The sequence below is a fragment of the Ciconia boyciana genome, chromosome 7 (genome assembly GCF_034638445.1).
Source record: "Ciconia boyciana chromosome 7, ASM3463844v1, whole genome shotgun sequence".
In the NCBI taxonomy this organism is placed as follows: Eukaryota; Metazoa; Chordata; class Aves; order Ciconiiformes; family Ciconiidae; genus Ciconia; species Ciconia boyciana.
In genome coordinates, this window is record NC_132940.1 from 27,818,405 (window position 1) to 27,846,325 (window position 27,921).

Sequence of the window (27,921 nt, forward strand, 5' to 3'; positions counted from 1 at the left end):
AGGGACGTTACCATAGCTGCCTTGAGCTCAGTGCTGTACTAGACCTGTCCGCAAGGCCAGGAGTCTTACTTCAGGGTTTTTGCTGTACAACTTGTGAGCATCTTGTAGCACAGGCAAGAGGTTGTGTCTGGTTTGGTAATAAGCCAGTCAAGCTTGATTCTGTTTGCAAAGTACTCTAAGGACAACCTGTATTTTCAATACAAGGCTAAGGTATGTCCGGCCAGAGTATGCAAAGACATTGTGTCTCTTATCAATTCTGTTTCCTCTTTGTATTTTCTATTATCTTTTGATAAAGATTTGATTGTAATACTTCCCATAACTGCTGAGAAATAGGCTTGGGGAGCAGGGGTATAGATTTGAACTGCTACCAGGAGGACAGAATGTACTCGCTGCTCAGTAACTTATTAAAGCTAGTAAGCTCAGAAGAGCTTATGGATCTGATGCTTAGAGTCTGACTAGTCGTATTTCCCAGCACTACACAGAGATGTGTGTATGTACTCTTCCGTTCTTCTCTGTTTTAAACTCATCTTTGTGCTTTTTCTGGGGAAAGAGTTTTTAGTCAAGTTCTACATTTGTTGCCTTCTGCTGTCTCTGTGCCCTGCACCCAGGGATATTCAACAGAAAGCAATGCTGCTAGATCTGAGCCCAGACCTGCTCCAGTAGCTCCCATAAGCTTTTCCTTTGCTTTTTGGCACTTAGTGAGCTGCACTGGCTGCTTATCGATGAAATACCTTATGTCACTGCAGCTGTTTCCTTGGTCACATACATGACCCTGTAAAAAATAATAATAGAAAAAATAGGCAAAAAGTGGGTGCTTCACTTTTTTTCATTTAATTTGCTTTTGAAATCCAATGCAGAGCCTGCAAGTGGCTCATTTAAGAGCTGTAGTGTTTTGATTGCATCATAGTCTATATGAAGTGATGTCCAATATGTAAAATGCAACACGTGCTTTAGAATGAATTAGGGATGGTTTTGCTACTGACAACATTAAATGCATCAAAAGGAAATGGGAATGTTATTTTGTTGTGTGATCCATTATTTCTGCAACTACTTTGCATAATACAGCTATGCAAGTGTCTGCCTTTGTGAAGAATGTCATTAATATACCTGTTCCTTATATTTGCAGCTCTACTTTCTGGACTTGATTATCTTCAAATTTGGGCATCACAACAAGTAAGTTAGTTTTTCCACTGAAATAAGTCATGTTTAAATGAAAATTGCACTACCTGCAAATTTGTACAAGTGATGCTATGTCTTCTTTACAAACCAGTAGAGTTTCTTTCTTTCCTCCTCCTTGTTTAATGTTTGCACTTTGTAGCCATAAAGAGGGAGAGGGGAGAAAAAGAGAGAGTGGGTTACATCACAGGTGGTTGGTTTTTTGGTTTTGTGGGGTTTTTTTATAAAATTAGGTGGTGAATGAGTTTAAAAATCCTTTTACAAATTAAAGGGTTAAAAAAGAGTCACTGGGATATAACATTTAGAAGTATGAGGACTTTTAGTAATGAAAAATCACCAAAGAAAATGCTGAGATTGTCACTGTATGTTTCTTTTTGAAGAAAACGAATGTCAGAGCACATTTCCTTGCTTCCATATGAAATATTCTCTTGAAAACTGTTATAGAAAGTGGGTGTAGAATAAATGTTTTTGATATTGCAAATGTATACAAAAGAACATTCATTTTATGTCACATAAACCTACCTGGGCTTAATGAATTACCCCTTCTTGCTAACCTTCCTTGAAGTAATTTGGCATTTGCTTTATTAGTTAGGGTTTTGCATAATTACAGTTTTTGATATATTGCTACTATGTCATAGGAGATAGTATCTGAAAAGAAAAACAGAGCAAAAAAGTATATGTCTCAGAGAATTAATGTTCCAGTTATAAATCTGCAAGCAAATTTGAACAGTCTGTTCTAAAATACTTTGTATTTCTGGCATAGAAAGACAGAAAAGCTATGTTGGTAAGCTGCAGAAAGTTATGTGTTTGGAGGGGGCGGGGGGGTTAAATCTGGTCAGATCTCTATGTGGTCTGAAGTCAGTACAGCTTTGCTGATCAGGACCAGGCTAATGTGGAGGTAATTGTTGGCTTTAATGTTATGTTGGAGATCAGGCTTGATATTCCCATCCTGTCTTGTATGTGTGAATTTGTGCAAAGCTTGTCTCATTAATTGCCTTTAATTTATTTGTTTACAACATAAACCCAAAATATACTTAATCTACAAGGAGTCTGGAAGGATTTAGATCACTAGAGACCGTTAGTACCATGTCCTGGGTCAAGGTGGCTAAAATTTATCCATCTCTAAATTGTGTCTTTCTGAATTTCTCTCTTTGAGAGACAGGATTGTTCACCTTTTCAAACAAATCTTCCTTTTCTAAAATAGCTTCAAAAATATTTTCTTCAGACTTTCTTTTCAGAAGCTAGAAAGAAAACATGCAGTTTAAAATGTAACCAAAAATAAATTGATCCAAAAAAACCCTTTGCTTTATCTCAGTTTTACTATGGGTTTGGTGTACTAATAGGACGCACATTGTAGCTTGGGCATAGTAGGAAAGGACCTACCTTTTCCACCACTTATTCCTCCTGAGGGTATTCCTAGGCAGGGGAAGGTAAGGTGGGCTGTCTGTCAGCAGGGTGGCCTTTTGCTGCTCAGGCCTGTGAGCTGAGTGAAGGCAGCTGTGCTGGTGGGGCCTGTTGCACTGGGGAAAGTAGACAAAAGTTTCCACAGCAGAGTTTTTCCTGAGGTAGCAATGTTGGTGGAGAGTGGGGTGTAATTTTTCATTGTTACTCCTGTATTGCTTTACATTTTATTGCAGAAGCTACCCTTTTGTTTGCCTGCTGTCACCTTCCAGTTCCTTTCCTTGGTAAAAGGTTATCTGTTTGATCAAGGCTTTCATATCTCACAGGGTAGCAAGTGCCTCTTTCTCCTGTAGTCCAGGCTTCAGGGGAAGCAAAAAAAAAAAAAGCCCAACACAAAACCTAAGAGATCACATGGATGGTCTTCTGAAGACACCACTGAATAAATGTTTGTGATTGAGGTAGCTCTCTAAACGTGTTATGCTCTTTCCAAGTATACCAGGAGGAAGTATGCCTCATCAACTGGTGACATTCATGGTTCTACTGAAAGATGGAAGAATGACTAAATAGAACACTTTATTTAAACAAACAAAAAGAAAAAAACCCACTTCTGGCTCCTGGGTACCAGAAGCAATACTGTTTGCTTTGATCCTTTATTTGCACAGTAGGTAGTCATTTTAATCTCTCTGATTGCAATTATAGTGGCACATACACATTGCCCATTTCACTTTTGTTGTTGGGTTTTCTGTTCCAAGTATTGTAGTCCATGTAGGATTGCCTGGAAATGCTAAGTTTGTTCCTGATATAAGTTCATTGCCGTCAGTTGCTTTTGAGTAGGGTTTTGGCCCATATCTGATGGAAGAGAAATAACAGCAAAGTGGTGTGTTGTGCATGATGAGGAAATAACTAGGGCAATCTTTACATCTCATCTAAGTGCCTGGCAGAGGATTCTTGTACTTCAGCATGCCTGTCTGTTTCTTTAAACTTGCGCACTTAAGCATGAGGATGGAGTTTTTTCAATTACACCTCTAATCTGATCTGTGCTGTTGGATTGCTACCTAAATGAGCATGATAAATCTATGTAGTAATGGTGCTCTTTTTTCCCCACTTATGGCATCACTTTCCTTTTATTTTCATGGAAAGACTTAATGACATAAGGGAGTTGAAGCTTAACATACAGCCATTCAGCAGATCCATATGATAAGTAATGGAACATTTTACTTATGGCAAATATCACTTGGAGATATGTGGCAGTTAGAGATGTAGCTGATGAACTTCAGCTTTCTTGTCTTTCCTTCCCTCCCTGGTCTCTAACCCTGCTAATAAGCTTATAAAAACAAGCATAGTAAGTTTGGTTTCCTATCTTATTCCTATTCTCTTGCATAAACATATCCACAAACTGAAGGCAAAATTCATATGGATGTCTTATTTGCATACTTGCATTCTATTCAGAAATGAAAGGTTTTGCTCAGCTGAACACTTCAGTTGCCCTGGCTACAAGCACTTTGTGTCTTAATGTTTTCTCCTTATCAGAACTTGTCAGTAGCTTTCTATGGAAGAAGAAAATGACAATTCCACTAGTCTTTTCAGCTTTGATAAACATCAATGGTATCTGAGTTGCTGCTAGCAAAGATTTCGCAGGTCTGTGGTGAAATTATTTTCCAAAGTTGAGAGAAAAACACCTTTAAAACACATTGCCTGGACACTCAGGTGGGGTATGGGAGACCTGGCTCGAAAACCCAATGTCCTCCACTTGTTTTCAGAGGTCTATCTAAAGCAGCAGACTACTGGCTGGCCATGGCTGGCAGTATAACTCTCTTCTGCTCAACTTTGCGTAACTTAATTTAACAGGAGTGTTTTCTTCCATACAGCAGCTGAGGGTGCTGATCAAATCGTTATTTCAACCAGGTTTTGGCGGGATGTGGAAACTCACTGTGGTACAACCTAAAGCTATCTACTTGTAGGGATTTAGGACATCTACTTCTGGCTTTGAATGAGGCACAGCAAGGGCTGGTAGCTAGCCATCTCGTGTGGTATGGCTCCTGAAAGCACAAATGGGACCCAAAACTGATGGGGGTCATTCCTAGCCTGCACTCAGCCTCAGTTAACACTGGTTAAGTCTTCACTAACACTTTCTTAATGAAACTTTTGGCTATTCATAATGGCACCTTGTGAGATCACCTGGAGAGTTTGTGCTCTACAGGAGAAATCTTTCTGACACTGACACCATGATCACAGAGCTCACCTCTGTCAGCAAGCATGGATGAAATGGGGGATGTTTCCATCAGCCTGTGGGCAAGCCCTGGAAATCATGCAGCTAAAACTAAGCACAGTAAGAGCCTCAGGTACTGCCAGTGTCCTGAGCAGTGTGTATTTTATATGATTTTGAAAATGCTGATTTCAGAGACTACAGATAAGCTCTGCTTTGTAAATGTTAGCTTATGTGTCTGTTGCTAATACTACCAGATCTGTGTTGGGCTAGGTCTGGGTCTTGGATTATTTCCTCATAGACCATAGCTTTGGAGCTAGAGTATTATAACAAACTAACTGAACCATCTGCTTTGTAATAGTCACATTTTCTTTCTTAGATTGCTGAGCCAGCACTATGCAATTTTAATTTATTGTGAGGTTATATTACCATTTAGTGCTTTGTTAATTTGCCAAGTGTTAGGTGGCTGAGTTTTTCAGCAGCATTAGCACATGAAACTCTGTCTTTCTTGTTTTTTTCCTTTTAACTACTTATTCCATGTCACCGGCACACTGAGTCACCCAATACACTAAAGTTATTTGGTAATATTCCTGGAATACTGTATAAAAAGTTTATTCTGAGAAGTTACAAACTACTATTGAGATATTCTTACTCAGCAGATCTACTCCTCTTACTCATTAAAACTTGTTCCAGTTGACACCAGAGGCAGCACACTTTTTGCTGCTTTAAGTTTCTGGTAAATTTTTGGTCAAATGTGCTGTGTCCCAAGCCTATGGTATCAGAACATCTCTCAGGAGATGCTATCAAGCACCCCTGGACAGCTCTATGGGGAAAAATTGCTCTTTTCAGACATCTCCATGAGGAAAGGGAGCTTTGACAGTGCAGCAGTTTAATCTTCTTCCCCTAAAACTGCAGTGTTTGTGCACACATATAGAGGCGAGGCTGATAGAAATGGAAGATGAGGGGATTAACATGACTGTGGATGCATAGTACATTAGAAGAAAAATTACACACTTTAAACATTTTAAAAAGTCCACCATATTTACTGACACAAATCCCAGCAATGGGTGGAGAGATTCATAACAAGTGCTTTTAATTTTACAAAGCTGATATTGGCTAGTTTCTATTCTGTCCCTGCTTCCTGTGAACAATGTGAGAGCAATTGATTATGCAAAAAGTTATGGTGTGGGATTTTCTTGGATCAGAATTGTTTGGTGGCAACAACTGTTGACAAAATAAACCCCTGTGTTCTATATACCCTTTAAAGAGATGTTTAAATGCCTCTCTAAATTATAACCAGAAAATTGTGGTGGTGGAAGGTATTGTTTTGCGATTGGCTAGTTCTAAGGTTGTGTGCTTTACAGAAGACACATAACCTTTGGAAAGGAAAGGATCACTTCTGAAAATCCCTCCAAGACTGCTATCGGTAAAGAAATGTGCTTCCTGGCTCCTTGCCAAGCCTCAGGGTTGCATCTGTCCTTTTAGAGTGTGCTTTGTTAATGCTAAGGAGACTGTGTACAGTTGTATGTGCTGTCTCTTCTAACTGGAGTAAGCAAAGTGACCTTTTGAAGGATAATTAATTGGATTTTCCTTCCTTTTTTTTTGTTTGCTAGTTTCTTACTGAACCTAAGCTACAAGTAGAGAGATCTGCTGGCTCTGTGGTCTGTAGAACTGGACCTTCACTCCATCTCCTCAAGACAGCAAATTACAAAGCTCTAATATCTATTGATATTGAATTAAGAGCTCAGTAGGTAGTTAATATTCCAAAATACATAGGCATCTTACACTTGTATAGAAGCTTTGAACAGTAAACAACTTGTAAAAGTTGCTGAACTTCTGTACACACTGTATAATCAGCTAATAGCAAAATTTGAAGGTTAATTTGCAGGCCATTTAAATTCCAATTTGTATTTGTGTAAAATTCTATCAGTATGCTATTTAGACACAACACTACTCAGACTCTTATTTAGCTTATTTTCGTTCATGTTTGAACTTAAAAAGGTTTTTCCCTTCTTTTACACTTATATCTCAGTACTAATTCATTTATTTATGAGTAATAGCTGGCAAGTTTCCAGAATTTGGAGGTCTCTGAAGAAATCTTATGCAGAGCTGCATTGTTTACAGTAGTGAGAACGCAGAAATAAGCTGCACCTCTGATAGCAGCAGCTTTTTAAGGAATTGCTAAAAGGCAGGAACACAAGTGATGCATCTTAATGAATATTTATTAATGTGCTAGAACAACATGAGCTGCTTGATTGGCTACTGTGTGTTCTGCAATGTGTACGTACCCACTACAGTTTCAGTAACGTCAGCTATTGGCGAAGTCACCTTCCTCTTGTTAAACAAACTGCAATCTTCACAAAGTGAAGGTAAATATGAATTTCACTGTAAACAGGTTGCCCAGACTGCTTTATATGGACTAAACTGCGACAAGACCAAGGACAAGTGTAGATTTTGGCAGTTTTCCAGTCTAATTTGGAATGAGGCAAAAAAAGCAGCTTTTAAGTGATTTTTAGGAGTCCCTTATCAGTAATGGGAATGAATTCCTATAAGGAAGTTGTAGAGGTTTAACAAATTTTATGTCTTTTTTTAGTGTGAGTCTATGAATGGAAGATAGGAAAGTCTCAGAATTAGACTCAGATGATTGTTTGAAGAGTATCTCCAAACTTTTTTTGACTTGATTTAAGTGAGCCCTGCACAATACTGACACTTCAGTTGAAAGCAGAGACATCAAATACACCTATAATATTTAAAGTCTTCTGCCTCAGATTTTCTAGCCTGTGCTGAGATAGCCTATATATAAGAAAATTAAAATCTCTTTCTACACAGAATATGGTTAAGGTGAGTAACAGTAACAGAAGCTCCTTGTTGCTGTTCTGCATGGGGGCTTGGTCTTCCCAGGGTGGACCTATGTCAGATCATTTCAAATTCTAGCTCTTGCTGAAAAGATGAGCTCCTGAGCCCAGCAGCTGGCTAAATAGCAGAGTACATGAGTGTACAAACCATCAGCAAAGACTAGGAGCTTGTTTCTCTAGCATCAGAATTTCAACTCTGCTTTTTGGAGTTAATTCTCAGAAGGACTAGAAAAGTGTATGGTTTATCTTCTCTTTACATGAGAAGGATAAGAAGCAGTAGTGACAAATTAGACCTACTATAGGCTCATAGAAGGAGTCTGCCTTGTCTCTTACAAGTAAGCTTAGCTTTTCTTCACCTTCAAATTCTGACAGAGTTTTACATGGGGCAGAATATTATGCAGTTGTAACAAAAGGCAGGTAATTCCCCTGCTTCTCTTGCTTAACATAAATATTTGTGGTCACTGTATAATATATATGTATATATATCAGGCATATTATAAATCAGTCTTTCTAACAATGCCTAACAGCTCTTATTAACTCTTTGGAGATTGACAGTTAATATTCTTATCTAATCTGAAGTAGCACCATTTAAGCATGTTGAGGCCTTCTTATGTGCTACATACTTGTAATAGTAAATAAAGCCACATTGTTCTTCAAAACTGGATGGCAGGAATAAATGGTGTCTCTTGAAATTTAAGCATAGCCACTATATAAAATATCAGATTTGTCTCTAAGGGGGAAAAATAACTTAAGAAATTTAATGCAAAAAATTTGAGTACTCTTGTTGAGAATCTAGAGGGGTATACACAGCAACTAACCAAAATAAAGTATACTTAATTTAACTGGACTATTCAAGACTTTTTCTAATGGTAGGGAAGAGAAAAACCTAAACAGAAAACAAAAACCTCCCCCTGGGTCCTCAAGAATGTACTGGTGGGGAGAGAAGCTGATGTGGTAAGAACTCTTAAAGGAAGCTTGTTGGGTTTTTTTGTTTTGTTGTTGGTTTTTTTTTTTCCTCTCCACAGACAGTAGTTATTATACATTCCCATTCTGGACACTGTCATCTGCAGTTCTAGGAGTACTTTGGCATCACCTGTCATTAGATAGAAATGTTTTGTTACTTCAGTGTGTTATATTACTAGCAGGCTAATATAATCTGCATTGAATAGGAAAAAGGGGTTACAGCAGCAGGTTGTGCAGATGTGGTATGGTTGTAAAGGTACCATTACACTTGAAGTAAAACTTCTCCCATGGAAGATACTAGTTACATATCTAAGAACTAAATTAGGGAGTTGTAATTAAACAAGGAAGTCAGACCCACATATTTTTAAATGTGATCTTTAACAAAGAATGAGAAGGGAACAAGCAAATTGAGTAGAAACAAGTATAGAAACAAATAGTTCAAGAAACAAATAACTGTTCATCTAAGCTAACTACATCTTTTTATACACCAAAAAGGCTAGGATTTTTGTTAATGTTGTTGGTGAGCTTACTCATTTTTGGAGTCCAGTTGTTTTTTTGTGTGTGTGAGATTAGACATATGTTCCCTGGAAACTGTTGTGACAAATGTAGTACTGCTTTAAGCAGTGTTGGGAAATTACTTTCTTGCTGGGAGCTGATGAGGCCTTTCAGATGTCTTTGGGGGCTTTCAAACTGATGCTTGACAGTAGTGTTACTTTTAAAAGCATGACCTAGAAACAGAGGAAAGCATAAGACCTATGGCTACATGACAGAAATCATGGGCTGTATCTGGTTGCTGGCTTTCCCTTCTCTCTGGGCAGTTTTGGCTGAACAGCAATGCTAACTGGAAGGGATGGTTCCAACTGAACTTTAATATTGAAGTGACAGAGTGATATAACTGATCTTTTCACATGTTGAAATCAATGCGGCTTTGGAGAGGCTGGAAAGGACATGTGTAAAAGGGTATAACTTGCATGTTTCCTGATCTTTTCCCTAAATGCTGTTCTGTTTATGAAGCTACCTTTGAAATCTCACTTCTGTACCACAGAGAAATTCTTTTGCTATCCCCATGCATGTCAAGGTGCAACTTGTTCATCCCCTTTCCTGATTAGTATGGATCAGGACCAGTGCAGGACTGATACAGGAATAAAATGCAATGTACTCTAAATTACTGTACTTTATGTGAAAGTTGTTCACCTTGTGCCTTTGCTTTTAAAGCACCGTTTTGTGTTTGTTTCTCTTGTTCTTTTTTGATTGATGTTGTAGGTATAGGCACATCCCCTCCTGTGACACTGTAGTTCTTGTTTCTTCACTTATCTCAGAATCTGTTCTGGGATTAATTCTGCATTGGATAGTGTGGTCACATCTGCCATTTCATTTGTCATGCTGCAGTAAAGCAGAGTACACTTTGTGCTTTTAGCTTCAGTGAGCTTTATCACTCACTAATTGTCACAGACTTTAATCATTTGTTGATGTAAATTCTTTTCAAATCTTTCACTTCACATTAAAAAGAAAGTTAATGGTAAGCAGCTGAATTTAAATGACAAACCTAACAATGCAATTGTTTCCTGATAGAGCTCTTTAGACAGGAAGCAGTAACAATTTTAGTTTCTTGAATGTGTTTGAGGACCATATTTTCTTTATCACATAAGACAAGACTCTGCTATGCCTGTCCAGGCAGGTCTTTGTACATCTATCAACAGAGCTGTTTGGCCAAGAAAAAAAGAGGAGTGGAGCTCCAAACAAAAGAAAAATTAACCAAAAGCCATTTTAATTCATTGAGAACCAAAGGAACGTTGAGTTTCTATACTGGTATTTCTCATGGGATCCAAATTGCCCTTTTTACGACACTGGTCATAAATACTTTTTTCATAGCTTCAGTAATATTATTACACATCTGGGCTAAATATGATCAGTCTTAGGTCTTGCTGTTCCAATGTATGCTGGTGCATTTGCATGAATGGACTGTGCACAAGTTGGGAGGGAGAAGAAAGCTTCCGATCTACTCCACATGTGGTAGACTTTAAACTGTTTGTGAGGGTTTTAGAAAGTTTTGTGTTACACTAGATGGGAAGCCAGAGTCTTTTTATAGTTCTGTTTCTCTTCTTTCTTAGCTCTTGTTATTTCTGGTCTTGTAGGAGTGGTGTCCTAATTAAAACATTCTGCCTTCGGAAGCCTGTTGGTCACATGTTAATTGTATTTTTAAATTAAAAAAATCAAATAAAATGGAATGAGAAAAGTCTGTTGGAAACTTTAATTTTCTGATTTATGTTTAGATGTTTGACTGGTGCAGTTTGCTTCTCTAAATGTCTCTGCATACCTAAATGGTTAAGACTGATTGTTTTGTGGGTTTTTTAAGCTGTACATATTAACAATACTATTCTAATATAAAAATACAGAATTATGCACTCTTACTGAAATAGAAGATGTAATTTAAGGTGGCTTGATGTGGTAATGTGTATATTCTGGGTTTAGTTTGAAATTTTAGAAGTATTTATCTTAATAAATAGCTGAGTTTTATTCATATTGTCTCTTAATTTTTAGCTCTATCCCTTTTGAACACTTAACAATTACCATTAACAGCGTGGTAATAGTACCTAAAGCACTCCTGTAACTGATGGATTACAGGAAGTACAACACTGTGGTTAGGTTGTCTTTTTTGCAGGGGCAACACTTATCTGGTTGTTGTAGCAGGCAAAGAAGGTGCCCCAGTCTGTTGTGGTTTTCCATTCCTGGAGTCCTGAAAATCCAGCTGCCTTGTGAGGCAAGGCCTGTGCCGATGCAGCCTACTCCTGGGATATCGTGAGGGTCTCTTCTCAAGCCCTTGTAATGGCTGGGAGTGGGTTGTCTAACAGTGTGGGCCCTGGCCAAAGAGGAAGGTGGAGGGGAAGAGGTCAGGCTGGGCGTGAGCTGGCCTTCTTCCAGGCTTCTTTGAGCTGTTTGTTTATTTGGGGCAGTATTTCTCCAGGAAACCTGGTATGCCCCTATGTCTCTAAGTTTCTTACCTGCTGGCTCTTCAGCTCTCTGTTACTCCTTCATGAGTTTTCTAAAGCAGCATGCACTAGTGCCCTGGGGCTTCCCTGAGGATGCAGCATTAACATAATGTAAATATATGACAGTCTAGTCCTCTCTGTCCAGAAATCCTTCCAAACTACATCATTGCTAAAGCCTAACTGCCTGAGAGTCATGAGATGTGCTTTTATCAAACCAGTTTCTCAGCAATGGTTATAAACTTGTGCTAGTGGGGTCGGGTAGTTCTTGGCACTGGAACTGATCTTCCTTCTGCTGATGTGAAGGGCAGGCAGAGTAGATTAACACTTTTCTACAAATGCTGTAGATGTGTTCCAGTTAGCTGACTTCACTTGTAAACCTTCAGATGCTGGGTAGAAAAGCTATTTTTACAGCCAAAATGGCTGGCAGACCCAGTGCAGATACAGAAATTAGAAGAATTCTTTCAAAAGCTGTGGAAAAATAACTCTAGATTATTTAGACTATTAGCTTCATGTACCACTGCACGATAATCGGTAAACCCACACTAAGTTGCTAGAGGCAAAATGATTAGCATGTTCCATTAAACTTTCATCTCTTAGAACAGGTAACTTGTTTGCTAGATTTAATCTTTACTGTTTGATATCATTTCTAATCATGCTGACAAAAGCTCCCTGAAGCTTTTGTAATACTATACCTTAAACTTATTAGAGAAGCAGAGCTAGACGGAACATAATTACCTCGGCAACTGTTCTGATTTTTACAGCAACTTATATTACTTCTATAGCTGATACTAGAGGTGGATTTCACCCACTCTTCAATACTTAGCAATGTAAAACTATCTGGTTTTGAATGTCAGTGAACTGTTCATCCAGTGTACTACAATTGCAAAGACAATACAGGCTTATCATCCTCTGAGCAATTTGATCTTACTTTAGCACTAATCATGTTGCTAGGAAGTAATTGCCATGCTGATGTAGCAGCAACAAAAGTTTAACTAGAGTCGCCCCACTGTAATTTGTTCTGTGGAACTGTTGCTGTGTTTGTATTCCGGAATTGCATTTGATAACGTGGTATTAATCACCTCAGCCTTCTAAATAATCCCTCTGAGTAGACCTCTGAGTCAATCAACAGGCCCACTCAACTTGTGAGCTAGATGGGTGGCACTCCTTCAGAGCAGCAGAGAGCTGCCATAAGCAAATGAAGTTTTACCTTGCCACAGTTTGAGTGGGACTGTAGGAAACCTGTGAACAACGCTTCTGGGAAGGCTTTGCTGTATGCTGACACATTAGTGGTGCTTTGGGGCATGTTCTCTGGCCTGATTATGGAGACAAACTGTGGTGATGCTGGAGACCATACTGGAAGGCTCAATGTGTATAGAGTGGAGAGAGGTCTTTAAAGTAGCATCAAGGTTACTCCTGAGAGTATGAACTTGTCCAAAAGGGCTGTAAGTGATAGATGTTAATCTAGAACCAATACAATTCACAGGATATAAGTCTTGAGTTATTTAAAACAAACAAACAACAAACGCTTTAAAATATCCTAAAATACGTGAGTGTTAAATATGCTTTTGAAAAAAATAAATCAGTATTGAATGTAAAGAGAAATGGGAGGCAAATAGAGAGGGCAGGAGTTTGGAGAGCTACTGAAATAAATATACAAAGAAAAATGTGTTCTAGAAAACAAGAGCAGGGTGACCACCAACAGAAACTATTGCAAAAATACAGCTAAAATGAAAAGTAGTGAGAGAGTAAAGAAGATAATGAGGAATAAACACATAATTTTTGTATTGGTATCTGAACTGAAATGAGATTACAAATATTAGTTACAAGGTCCTCTTTTGTTATTATAAGATTATTTCAGCAGCAGAAAAAATTGAGTGAGGGAACAACATGAGCAATGATTCACAGGCTAGAAGTTTCTAGATATTTCTTCCTTTTGAATTTTTTTAATTAATTGTGGACTTCTTGAATTATGAGACTAAAAACTAAGTATGTCTTTGTTGGTAGGGAGTAATTAATCGAAAATATTGATGGTTCCCACTGAAGTAATGTAATCTGCCATGGTACCGAATAACTCATTAATAACTGACCGGATCATGTGTTGTGAATGGTAAATCTTTATAATTGCAAATGTCTGAAAACTGCCTTTAGAACTTTGACTGGAAAGTTCTTTCCCTGTGTATTTATGCAAGTAAAGTTGCAGTCCTGTACTCTTTTTCTCTCAGTGAAGGCAAAGCAGATCATGGCATGGTAGAAAGGAAATAAGTCCATGAAGTAATTGAGTATGTAACTGTTTCTTTGCAGGGGGCGGGGGGGGAAATCTTGTTCTTATTTACTCACCTGTTGTTACTGAGGTGATTACTGGAATCACAGTTTGCAGACAAGGAGTGTGGGAGAAAAAACTATTTGCCTTGGCTGGTACTGTATGTAGCAACAGCCCTAGTGATGGATATTCTGGGAAACTTTTGATTTATCAATCTGAGACTGGTGAGATAGGCAAGCCAGGACACAAAGCAGATGTAACAGTTTAAATCTGTCATTAGATGAATGCCATGTTCCTTCAGGACTTGGCAAATACAGTGACAATTTGTCATTTCTGATTATTCTGATGTTTACGAAATGCAATCTTTCAGCTGTGGTTTCACATTGCACCTTAGGCCTTGTTACCAGCCTAGCAGAGTGCACTCTTACCACCGTTACAAAGCTTCTGCTCTTTGCAGCTGGACAGGAAAGCAATGCTCATATAAAGCCTTTGATGTAGTTTTTAGGTTTTGGCTTACTGACTTGTTTACCACTGAGAAGTACAGGCTATGGATCTATGGGGTCCTGTAAAAATGACTTGCAGGGGGATGGGGTTGCAGAAGAGGAACTGCAGCCCTGTCTCCTGCCCTCATGCTGTAAAGCCCCAGGTTTTTCCCCTTATCTTCAGATCTCTGCGCCTGATGCAGAAATCCAGAGAGAGGACCTGGATTGAGGAGCTAGGGTTGTGAAGGAGGTCTGTAGCCCATCAGAGCGGTTTGCTATAGTTAAAACCCTGCACTCGTATAAACTTCTCAGAGTGGACCTACCCTATTTCCCATTTTGTGAGGTGCATGTCCTTGCAGTAAGGAGCTGCTCTTAGTCCCTGGATAGTTGCATTGTACTTTGAGTTGAGCAAAATCTGAGCTACAGGATGCAAAGGTTTCTGTATAAGTGTGGTAATCTTGAGATAATTGTGATAGCAATTTTGGAGGGAAAATAAAGTTATAGCTAAAACAGCTTTTCAGTAAATGGTTTAAGATGCCAGGGGTGGGTAAAAATAGCTAGCAAATGTGAAACCTTTAGCTAACAAAGTTAAGAAAGCAGGCTTGATTTCAGTTGTGTAAACACAGGCATCTAGTCCTACTGAGATGCTGTAGGATGCCTGTGGCCTCCATTTGCCACTGCAGCAGAGAATGGGCAGTATGTCCACCTACCTGTGCCAGATCTACCAGCCCCAGGGGAAGTCTTAGCCCAAGGGCACTGCATACTATGAAGTGTTTATGCAACTGAGTCAAGACAGAATGTATATGTACTTAATGTATATGTGCTGACCATTTGCAGTGTACTTCAAGATGTCTCATTCCATGTCACTGTTTCTATAAGGATATGCAGACATTAAAATCAATGGAAAGACACTGCCTGAAATCCAGAGAGGTTACTGCCACTATGAAGCTTCGCTGTAGGAAACTGTAGGCAAGCCTGTGTTAGGATGCAGTTTTTGCCCTGAAAAGGCTATAGTCTGTAGCCACGTAATCTAGCTAACTGGTATGTGCAGTAAAATGTTCTTTTTGGAAGACTTCTTCCATTGCGCTCTGTGTTTAGTGAACGTTAGGCCAAACATCAGTTTCTGAAGGGACCTGTTATTGCAACAGTAGTGTATATTTGGCAATACTTGGAAATGCTAGTCATTTCCCTCTCCTCTGAGGCTGTAGGTTCCTAAACATCCTCATTTGCCTTGTAATTAGTGATAAACATCTCTGCTTATAATATTTAAATCAATTGTCTACAGTACCAAGTTCTGGATATTACTTCATTACTGTGCTCAGAGTGAGACTGCCTATAGTTTATTTCTTGGGATTTAAAAGCAGAAATACCTAGAGTTAATATGGAAGTACCAAATGATTGAGAGAACTTGAGAGAAGAGCCTCCTGACAACTTATTCTCTGCAGGCTTTTGATCACATAACGGAGAGACATATATTCTTATTTACCACCCATCTGTACAGAAAAGATTAGGCTATGCTATTCTTACAGTTTTGTTTTGACTGACTCTAATTATAAGCAGCTTTTACTTTGTTTTTTAGACCTGATATGCAATCTGCATTTGTTTACACTTATCACCTAGGTACCAAGAGTGGATGTAAAACTCATGAAAACAGCAGTATAACAATAGAGTATGAATTTCATCGCTTCTTTCAAGAAAGTAGGCCAACACAGCTCATAGTTAGTTACAAAGTGAAAATGATCTAATTGTCAGCTTTTTTTAAAACAAAACAAAAAACCAAACAAAAAAACCCCACCAAACATGCCCTCTCCCCCCCAACCAAAAAAACCCCAGACCATCTGTCCTGTATGGTGGTTTTTGGTTTTTTAGGGACCCTCAATAGGTCTACAGTTTCCAAGGTCAGGTACAGTTAATTGCTATAGTGGTTTTATTAATCTACATTTTTATCTTGCCAGATTCAATGTTTGAAGAATTGCCATTATTGATTTTTTTTTCATTATTTTTATTCTTATTAAGTAAGTGAGGGAAGAATAAGAGATAATTCTGCCAATTTAGCTATTTCAATCATTCAAAGCTACTGCTAAGAAAGACAAAAATCTTTAATGTGAGCAAATGCCTTTTAGTGTTGTCTGCCACTGGAAAGTATACCAGAGCTTGTTCAAGTGCTGTTAATGAAAATGTTAAAAGCAGTGATTTGTTATTGCTGCTGCCATTAGTTACTGTTTTATGAATCATGTGACCTGATGAAATACACTGTTGTCATGCATCTGGTAACACAGAAGAAAAATCAAGCAAAAGAAAGATCTCTACCAGTTAACAATAAATCTATTTTGGGAAAAGGACCCTCTCTTCTTCCAACTTTTAAAAATAAATAAATAAAAGCTTTTAGTTATTTCTAGAAGGAAATGTAAAGTTAATAAGCCCTCCAGCAATAAGGGTTGCCAGACTCATGACCTGTTAGCAAAATAAACGCTAAACATTTCATGCTATAAGAATGTGTTTGTGAGTCCCTCTATGATTTCTCTGAGCATTCTCTGTGGGTGACTTCTGCCCTTTGCCTTCCGGATAATCCCCTTTCTGCAGGGAGAAAGGTTCTGTATGTCAACACACTACCTGACCAGCCTCTTTGTGTAACCCCTTCAGAAGACTGCATGCTAAGCCTCTTTGGATATGAAGAGGTATTATCCTTGGTCATTACAAGCCTCTTCCACTCAGAGACCAATATCTAGCTCTTCTGAATTTCTAATTCTAACAGAAATGGGAAGGCTTTTCATAGTGTAGTCCCTTGTTTATTTGTGTTTTCCTCTGCTCAGGCTGGCTTTTGTCACAGATTTGCTTCCCTGCAGGAATTGCTTTTTAATAGTTCCTACAGTTTCTTTGCTGTGAGACATCTGCAGGATCAATCAAGCCAAAGTCCAATGCACTGTACGTACCTCAGAAGTTAACAGCAGCAAAAGCTGTACTATCTGTAGCTGGATTTGCTATGGAGTCCTTGCTTGCTGAAAGTGGTTTTGAGCTGAATATTCACACATTCGTATGATAATCCTATGATAACTGTGTGATAATTTGTATGATAACGCAAAAGGAAAGGATTATCTCCTATACTAACAATCCCTTTTCTTACAACCCTGAAGCTACCTTAAAGCTTTCTGTACTAGTGTAGATTATGCTCAGGCTTGCTTTTTATTCTGCTTTAGACATGTACATAAATTCTTGCTTGAGAATTTCATAAAAATGATGGATAAAAAGAATTTGTGGAGCCTTAGATAACTGATAAATTACAACATGATCACTTATAACATACTGTAGATCACATATTGGCATTACATACACAGTTACAATTTACCAATATAACTTCATCCAAAGCCAGACATCGCATTATGCATTTGGTAGCTGTTGATAAACATACTTATCTGTCATCAATGAATCACTGTCCCTCTTCCCAAATGTAACCTATATTGTGCACCACAATAATACCACTGCTCAGAGGCCCTAAACAATGATTCTTTCTTTTAGGAGGGATTGAGACTCTATCTTAAAATGTATTCATATATAGTATCTTATTACACTGGCAAGAGGAACATCTTAAAAGAACAACTATAGTTTCTCCTCACTACAAGATCGATGCCACAAAAGTGAAACGCAATTGTTTGTTCACTGTCTGCACTGACCTGTGTTATCATGCTTGCCTTGTAAGGAAAAGGCTTAGATATTCACATTGAAAAAATAAGGGAGGTTCTCAGTGAGAACAAAAACCTATTGTGGTTAAGTAGGTGGCATAATGAACTGCTGTGAGCCTCCCATATAAAGACTAGGTTTTCCCAACAGAGGTGAGGCAATGCTTTATTACATTGTAACAAAAATTGCCTTTTTAAACTAGGCAACGAAGTTACAGCTTAAAGTAAACTGCTCAAAAGCATGAACTGGCAACATGATTGAAGTAACCTCAGTCAAATAAATGTATCCAACTGAATAAATACTTTATTTCTCCTGTGAAATGATCCCAGAGGATCAGTGGGATGCTATTGGAGTTTATGGGGCTGCTCTCAGAATGACTTGTTCTTTGTGTTCCTTAGAATAATGCAGCTTGAGAGGATGCTAGAAAAGTCTCTGATTTCCTATGGCTTGTAGTGTCTATGCTGAAGTCCATTAAAAGAATTAAGAGATTCCAGTTTTAATAAGACTTGAGAAGTCAGATTGGCTTTTGAATGTAAACCAGAGTACATCAATACTTGACCAATGAATCGGCAAGTTGTCTTTTACAGTTTATGCATGAGAGACAGATCTGTTTATTACAGTATGATGTTCAAATGTCAGGTCTGCTTGTATATAATTATTAGGGTGCCTGAAGGGAAAGCAATATATTTGTGTGTCCATACCCAGAAAAAAAGACAAATTACTAATTAGTTTTATCACTGGAGATAACTTCAGGAAACACTGGTAGTACTATAGTGTACTGTAGACGAAGTACCTTTATAACATATGTTGTACATCATAATTCATAAAATTGACTCTACACCATATGAATACTACACTTCGTAGCTTAAGATTAAGCAAACCAGCTGTACTTTGCAATTTATCTTTTACTTTGAATGAATATAAGAATAAAACAACAACACAAAAGTAAATGCAGCAATGCAGATATTTTTTCTTGTGTTATGTATAGCCAAATAAACATTTATTTCCTAGCAGCAAAACTATATTTCAGATCTCTCAAAACAAGAATACTGAAAATATGTTGTTTTAGTTGTCAAATATTAATAAAAGACTAGAACCTTAGGCTATAATTTTTGGCTGAAACTTTTTTATACCTAGTTCTCACTAGTTTTTAGGGTTTTATTTGAGGGGAGAAGAAAACAAAAACAGAATTCTTCCATGGGAAAAGAAAGGGATGGGGGACAATAATGCCTCATCAATTCTAACATCAAACAAACAGTTTAGCAGTTTAGTAGTAATATTTGTCTACTGCCTGATTTCTTCTGTCTACTTTAAATCTTAAACACTTGCATGCTAGAAGAAATCTTTTCCAAATTTTCAACCTTTCTCTTTAATTTACCATTGAATTATGGCAGTTAGTTTGAAGGCTGTGTTTAAGTTTTTGATAGAACTTTGATTCAAGAAATTGTGGATAAGAATCTCTTTCCATATGCATGTAAATTATTCTCTGTGCTTCATCAAAACAGGACTGTGTTGGCTCTTGAATATTCCTTATAATTGCTTTCCTTGCAGGACTGTCAATGTTAATCTGAAATAGAAAACAACATTATTAAAGTATCACTGAATATATGCAAAGGAAGGGTAAGGAAGATTGAATTTAGGGGACCTATGCTGAATGCCTTTTATTTACATCTTTTTATATACCTTCAAATCTAAAATCAGCACCTAACAAAAAAAACATTGATTCTAGCAGAATGGATTTCTCCTTATAATGCCAGAAAACCCTGTCTTATTAGTTGACCAATTTGCTCCTCTTTTTGTGTTTGATTTAGTAAGGGGTATGTTAGTGGCTGGATGGGGAGCTTGCTCCCTTGGGGACAAGAAACCTGGAAGACAGAGGTGTCTGAATTTCCCAGTCTGCCCCACATCCTTAATAGAAAAGCCAGTTTAATCCGAACTGTTGTGATCAGTGGAGGTCAAGAGCAGCAGTAAAGTCACTACTTCTGGGCCCATGTGTAGAATGTGGGCCCAAGACTTAAAACCTTAGGGAGGTTAAGCGGTATATGTTTGATTTGCTCACTACTATTCTCTAGAAAGAATAGGAACATACATATGATTTAGGCAGAGGAAGAAGTCTTGAGGACATGGTTTGCATGGAGTGGCTGCAGTGGAAGGAGTAGCTGAAAGGTGCTGACATCCAACCCCCTTTCTTTTGCTAAGAATTGTTCATAGAGCTAGGATTAGATCCCTGCAGAGAAAGCCTGACTTCTGATTTCTAATGAGTCCAAGTGGCTGGAAGTGCACAGTACTGGTGAAAACCAATTGCAAAAATTATTATGATCTCTGAGATAAAACTGAGCCCATATACCAACCTTATTTAGGAAAAGTTTTGATTCCTAGAGTTGTTCTGCTGCAATCCAGGGTTTGTAGCAGATAAGTTGATGCTCTGTGGGTGTGTAGGAGTAGAAAGGTCTAGTGATAGGAAAATATACCAGATAAAATGGAAACTTTTGATAATCTATTAGCTCCTGGTGAATTACATTGCTTTTTTTTCAGCTTGACTTTGTCTGTTAGTGTTGAGAGGAGAGCTCTAAGATGTGAAGTTAGTTCTGATCTCTTTCATGGGTTGGGATCTTGCTCTTCCAGAGGAGCCATTTGAGTTCACCTTTTTAAACACTGCTGAAATTTGAATGTAAACTGTGTTTAAAATCCTCATGAGTGTCTACTTTTTTAGAGTGGTACCTAGTTCTTGTGTTAATAGTGAATATCAAGAAAATGTGAAGTGTCTCCTGAAGACCTAGAAACCAGACAGCCAATAGCAAGATTCAAATACATACTATTTTAGAAAAAAAATTACACAGCTTATTTTTAACTGTCCTGATTTAAGCCCTTACTTTTGATTAATGAATTTGTGGTTGGCAATACTGACATTTCTCTTTGGAAATGCAAATGTCTTGCTGAGTTTTCTATAGCTGCACATGCTAAAAATAAAATAAGTTAGAAAAATGCTTTGTCTTTCCAATTGGAATTTAAAACCAACAGAGGGAACTTTCAAATTTCCTCAAGTTTTGGATTAGTGGGAGTGGTTTAGTCATTTAAAGGAGCAACTGCTCTTGGCCAACATTTGGGAATCCAGCTGAGTTGGTTTTGGCTTCCTCTTCAGTGTCAACAGGGAGGCTGCATTCTGAGACTCTATAATTATTTTCTGGTTTACATGTAACAATAAAACTATCTAGCTTGATTTTTCAGTGATGTCAGTCTGCCAGAGGCAGTGGCAGTTGAAGCCAGTATTAGCTTATTTTTGCAAGGAGAGTAATAAGCAGGGATAGTTAAAGGTCATAGAGCATGACTGGCTGAGCAGGAATGACTTTTTTTGGGGGTATAGCCACTTGTCAGAAAAAAATAACTCTCAAACTTTTTACATATAAATCTGCTCTGGTTTCCCTAAATCTTGTGCTGCTGGAAGCAGAAAATAATCTGTCTTGGAACCTTTCTTTTAGCCCATTTTACGAAGGGGACAGCACTGGGTAGAGTTTTTACTTTGTTCATTTATATTTACACTTGCAAAGACCAGAGTAGTATACACATGTAGCAACGGCATAATCCAAAATCTATCAAAGTGATATCAATGGCCCCTGGATCAGACACTAAAAAGAACAGAACAGATCCAAGAACTTGGTTGTTAATCTAGTTGTGCCTTTTGCTTGTATCCTTGGCAGATATAGGTCAAAGATTTGCCTATAGACAAGATGTGATGGCAAGTATTAAAATTCTGGGTGCAAAAGAGTTTGGGGAGGATGAATAGCAACAGTTTTCACTTCCGTTAATACAAGAGGTACTAGGCATTTGTTGTTGCTTTTTGTCAGCTACATTACACATCAGGCATTTCTATGAGAGGAAATAAAGAGCTCACGCTACTGTATGTCACCTCATTGGGAGCCTGGGGTTGAATGTAACTTGTAAAAAGTTTCCTGGCCATGGAAATCCTTTTCCTCTGTGACGTGATCTTCTTATAATCTTCACAAGCAAGCCAGAATTCTATGTTTTCATCACTGTGCTCTGTCTTCAAGTAGGTCTTGTAGATCATAGGCCCATCTGTAAATATTTCAGAAGCCAAATTTATATACCATGTATATGCATTACCTTTAGAGTCCTTTGAAGGCAATAGGGAAGTTTACAAGGCAGTATAATTCTTGATTGTACACCTATAAATATTCTTATTAGATTGTCAAAGTGGGGAATTAGACATGCTAACTCACTCCAGAGCCCTACACTTCAACATTGCATTTTCCTGCCTGTGCAGAGCTCCCTTTAACCTCAGTGGCATTTCACTATGCAGGGACAGAGCACTGAAAACTTTGTTCTTCCTGGTCTCTGTGAACACTGTCAAACATATCCAAAGACTGAAAAGTATTTTTAAACTCCAGTTCTAGTTTTGTACAGAAGATATCTAAGTATTATCAAATAATCATGATCTGAGTAAAAAAATAAGACCACCTTTTCTTGGTGTAAGAATCTGGGGAAAAAGCAATTAGCAAAAAAAGGAAATAACTTTTTTCTTGCTTCTGTGATTGAGTGAAGTAAAGCAGTTAAAAGAATACTATGTTCAGCAAATAAGTGGTTCTGCACCTGAGGATGTCTTTGAAACACCTGGCAATGGACTTGACAGCAGCAATCAGTGGGATCTTGGCAAAAATTAAATTCCTGAGGCTGCCTTTTGTCATGTCATTAGACTTTCTCAGTACAGAATTAGGTATGATAGAGTTGCTAAAATGCCTCTAGCCAGGAGAACATTTATGAGGCTTCACTTAGTGCTAGCACTTGAGCAGGAATGGTGTTTGCAGTTCTAAGATGTACTTTCAGAGTAAAACCTAAGATAGGCAAATACTTTGCCTATCTTTCATGAAAAGCTGCAAATCCATTGGCTTCAGAGTTTCTGATTTTTCATGTGAATACACCTTTGCATTTTCTGATGTCATTAGGCATTTAAATGAATGCAAAAATCAACGAATAGTGCCATCTCAGTGCAGTGAATGAGGTATTTTAAGAAGGGCAGCATCAGAGTACTGCTGGAAGCTACAAGTATTTTATTTAAAGCAAACTTTCCTGCTGGTGCAGCACTCTGGGCTTTCATGTTTCTAAAGACATTGAGCACCGCCTGTCATCTGGCAGTAACGGTGATTGCATGCATGCTGGCTGCTTGTGCTATAATTTTGTCTCTTTTAAATGTTTTCTGTTGTGCACTTTCTCCCTGTGCTTTCCCTGCAAACTGTAACATAGCTATGTTGTTTGCTGTTAAAGGTTTTAATGGCAAAATCTCTTTCTTTATAGTTGCTACAAATTATGTCTGTTAATCTTCTTGCTCTTTGTAGTTTCTGTAGTTTGAAAATTATGCTAGTCCTTAGGAATAATTTTTTGAGGTTTGTGCCATGCTGTAACTCTGTATATGACTTTCTTGTCAATATTTTTTAAAAAAAGTAATTCAGCAGTGATGTTCCAGACGGCCAGCTGTATGAGAAATGTGGATGAGCTCTGAGCCCTGAATGAAGCAGGGGGATGCTGGAGTGGGAAAGTTCAGATTTGCTACTGCAGCTACAGTTCTTCCCATACCTGAGATGAGGGTCTGAGTTACCTTCCATGGTATTATACTGTATAGATGTACTATTAGCTATGATGTCATTGCCATACATAGGATTTCCCAGTCAACTTTTCTTTCACTTTCTTCTAATATATATTGCTATACAGTGGTCTGAGTGGGGACATGGCAGATAAACTTGCCCTTATCACGTGCCTTTAAAAGAATTACCTGTGCTTGCAGAAATGGCAAGTTTGGGAAAGTATTTACAGCATGCTACATCTATTTTCAGTGTGATGCATGCTAAGCATGTCATACAAAGCTGTTTTTCATTAGTTGCATATAAGACAGCATACACTATACTGCACGACTTACTGAGTTTGCTTTGTGGGAACTTTTTTCAGTAATCCATCTGGGATACAAACATACAATTACTTACATTTACTTGTTATCAGCTTTTCAAAAGACTGGGACCATTGTAGCACTTCCTCCAAAGACAATCTTTAGAAAAAAGATTGTGGGATTAGCTGTGGTTCAAAGAATAAAAAATTAAATTAAATTACATTATTGAAAATCTGTCCCCTAATTTAAATAAGATCTGTACATTTAAAGAGGTTTTTGTGGGTGTCCTAGATCTTGTGCTTACTATGCTGAAGCAAATATTCTTCTTGCCGTAACAAATAAATTTTGATCTCAAGGTAATGTAATTCCTTTGGAAATGGCATTTGCTTATTTAAATTGTGCTTAGGAGAAGTACAAGGAAAGTACTAGCTTTCTAGATAGCAACTCCTTTGGGTGTCATGGTTTAGCCCCAGTCAGCAACGAACCACGCAGCTGCTTGCTCACACCCCCCCCCCCCCCCCCCCGGTGGGATGGGGGAGAGAATCTGAAGAGCAGAAGTAAGAAAACTCATGGGTTGAGGTAAGAACAGTTTAATAATTGAAATAAAATAATAATAATAAATTGTAATGAAAAGGAAAGCAATGAAAGAGAGGAACAAAGCCCAAGGGGAAAAAAAAGTGCACTGCACAAGATGCAACTGCACACCACCCGCTGACCGATGCCCAGCCCATCCCCGAGCAGGCATCGCTGCCCCCCAGCCAACTCCCCCCAGTTTCTATACTGAGCATGATGCCATATGGTATGGAATAGCCCTTTGGCCAGTTGGGGTCCTGGCTGTGCCCCCTCCAGCTTCTTGTACAGCTGGCAGAGCATGAGAAGCTGAAAAGTCCTTGATTTAGTATAAGCACTACTTAGCAACCTTCTAAAACATCAGTGTGTTATCATGTTATTCTCATGCTAAATCCAAAACACAGCACTATACCAGCTACTAGGGAGAAAATTAACTCTGTCCCAGCTGAAACCAGGGCATTGGGACAGGAATCATTATATAGTTTGTTTATGAAATACTGATGTTTGCATTTAGTAGCAAAGTCTTTAAGGGCTCCAGATCTTATTGTAATATGTAAAGGCCTTTAACATCTAAGTTGACTTATCAGCTGAGAGCCGAACATAAGCTCTGAACCGAAGGTAAATAATGAAAGGTTAATAGAATCTTAGCTGTAAGGGAATTCCATCTCTCTCCAGTTGTTTACGATGTGGTATGACACATTATTACTAATCTAGACAATTCTTGGAGGTGACTAAAACTGGATTTCTTTCTTTCATGTTTGCTATTCTTAAGCAATAATTTCATAAGCTTGTAGGAGTCTCCTGCCTGATTCTGGGAAAGAGTATGGAAGTAGTGAGGTGAGAGACTAAACAATTTAAGGAAAAACAAATGTTTGAGGGCCAATAGCTCCATTTAAGTGCATGTAGCTCCATTTACACCAACTGATTTTTAAGCATTGCAGTTATAGGACATCAATGCTGGTAACTTGGAAAAAATGCTTATGCTTATATTAGTAGAAGAAAACACAAGTGATGTCTTCCAGTGGGTGCTTTCCATTATGCGTCAGTCAAACTTGGGAGGAGATCCCTTCTCATTGAGTGTTTTGTTTTCATACGAGCTACAATTTTGACAACAGCTACTTAGTATCAGAGAACTTTTTTTGTATTTAAATTAAAGGCAAAATTGGCTTTGGTATGAGTCCTGCATGCTGCTTCATAGATTTTTGCTGCACAACAGCCATTAGTAGCTTTGTAGCTTTTTAAAATTGGTGATCACCTGTTTATTTTTAACTTGATATAATTCTCTCTTTCTCTGAAAGAGTACATGCTGTGACTCATTGATTATTTTGTCAGGCTTTCCCGATCAGTCTGACCTGATCAGAGAAATATATAGTAATAGAAACTTTACCACTATCAAACTGTGGTGTCAATAATTCTCTAGTAACTCTTGCCAGTAAAAGATTTTTTTTTTTTTTTCCTTCTCATGAGCTACTGGCCTCCTCTCTGTATAAACTCATGAAGTGTGTAGTTATGGGAAGTGAGAATCTCTAGTCCTTTAAATGCTTTTTCTTCCTGAAGAGCTGCTTCTGAGTCATATTCACTGTTACTGATGCAGATAATTTTTCACCTCTGTCAGCAATAGCGCTTGTATATAGAATGAGTGACAACCTTGTCTGTCTTGCTGAGAATCATCAGTAGGGCCATCTTATTTCCATTTCTGATTGTCTTTAGCATTAATCTGTTCAGCGGAAGGAATGCTGCCTGATAGGGCAGCTGACACAGGGGAAAACCTCTTTACCTTTTTACTTTCCTTTTAAAAGATCAGGCAAATATGAAAGGCAGTAAGGGAAATGTGAACATGGGTTATTAGGATCTGTATTAATGTCACTTTCATAGCTGCAGTGCTGACAGTAAACTTCTTGCTGCACTGATTTGCAACATGATTGAATATGAAGAACATATATTACACTGAAAAAACTGATTATTCTCCAAAAATAACTAAGGCTTTATAGCTGGTACTCCAAAGTTTACATTGGAAAATGCTGTTGTAGTGTCTTGTGGGAGCTATTGTTCACTTATTGTACCCTCTCTAGTGTGAGGGGCTTCCCTGGCCACTGCTGTGTAGGAGAAGTCCTCATCCAGGAGGCTCTTTTGGAAATGCTGTCTGGATTTCTGCCACTTAACCTCACCCAAATGGCAGTCTCAGGAGTCATCAGACACACCTCAGTACTGCTGTGGAGGACACATTTTTTTCTCTAATCAATAAACCAACACCATGTATGATCTGATACCAGTTGGCAGGTGTGTTGGATGGAAGCATTTCACCAACCTGATGTGACATGCCAACCAAAGTTCTAGTTATGGTTGGCCTCCACTGAGGTTGGTGGCAGCTGAGGACTTGCAGAAGGCACTTGGCTGTGTCTCTTATCCACCACTTGTGTGTTCAACCTTTGCCAACAGTCTGAATCCTTTTAAAGGATTGACCCAAAATATTGGGCTTACAAATTCTTCACAGGCCCAAGTCTGGACTTAATCTAGGGATTAGTTTAAACCTATGCCTATTTAATATAAAAGAAGTTCCCACTGGTATATATCCTCCTTCCACTAGAGAAAAGCCAGTTTACACTTCATGTACCATAAAGGAACTGGCTATATGAAGGTGGTCAGCTGGGGCAGTTGTGAAGATGTTGCACTCTTTTGCATGATCTTAAGCTTGCAAAGAAAACTTCCACTGTGAATTTTGAGATTTTTGTGTCTCCTACTCAGACAACTGCATGTACTGCAGAACATAAGAATCTTACTGTTACTTACTTAGAACTGATCCCATTTTCTTCTGCTCTGAATATCTTGCAAAGCCAGCAAGTATTTGGACTCATTCTCCTGAACATGGAAAATAGGTGAGTTTTAAACCTGCTGCACTCAGCTCTGGCTATCTTAAATTCTACTTATAATTCAGTCTCCGTATAGCAGTGCTACCAGTTATAGTAATATTCTTTTTTTATGCATCTAATCTTTATCTATGAGTCATGGCTGAAGCATTAGACCAAAATATATTTCTGTAACAGGCAAGAACTTGAACAACAAAAAAATTTAATTAAAAAAAAATCAAGCAGTTGAATGGATATCTCTTAGGTAAAAATAGAAGTGTTAATAATTCTCCCTCTTTGCTTCTCCAATTGTAAAAAGAGATTACAAGTTTGAGCCTGACCCAAGGCAAAAAGAAACCAGGAATCTTTTCCCTGAAAGTTCAGGGTGACCTGGATCAGGGATCAGAGCTCAATGTAAACTGGACAATGCTGAGTAACTTGTTAAGTGGCTGAGATTAACATTGATATTTGTCCAGCAAACATCTCAAAGTCAATAAAAATTGGTATTAAACTTGCTTTTGTATAGAGATGATATCCATAAGAAAGAGTGTAATTCTTTTAAGAATGAGGCAGTCAAGAATATGTTTGTCTGAAAAAC

At 38.1% G+C, this 27,921-nt stretch overlaps 1 protein-coding gene across 1 annotated transcript; it reads right to left on the reverse strand.

Moving 5' to 3' along the window:
• Window positions 1-559: 559 nt before the first annotated feature.
• RGS13 (regulator of G protein signaling 13) lies at window positions 560-27,754 on the reverse strand. Its single transcript, XM_072867221.1, has 6 exons — window positions 27,714-27,754; window positions 27,268-27,336; window positions 24,005-24,066; window positions 21,919-22,085; window positions 19,390-19,578; window positions 560-772 (listed from the first exon to the last, which is right to left on the reverse strand). Exons 2-6 carry the CDS (start codon window positions 27,330-27,332, stop codon window positions 560-562), a joined length of 696 nt encoding a protein of 231 aa, XP_072723322.1. The 5' UTR covers window positions 27,333-27,336; window positions 27,714-27,754.
• Between the last annotated feature and the right edge of the window lie 167 nt (window positions 27,755-27,921).

Bases quoted from the DNA above. Each gene is read 5' to 3' on its own strand.
- RGS13 (XM_072867221.1), bottom strand. From the start codon at position 27,332: ATGAGTCCAAATACTTGCTGGCTTTGCAAGATATTCAGAGCAGAAGAA. The intron at 22,086-24,004 runs GTAAGTAATTGT...AAATATTTACAG, and splicing joins AAAGCTGATAACAAGTAAAT to ATGGGCCTATGATCTACAAG. The intron at 19,579-21,918 runs GTGACATACAGT...TTTCTATTTCAG, and splicing joins AACCCCAGGCTCCCAATGAG to ATTAACATTGACAGTCCTGC.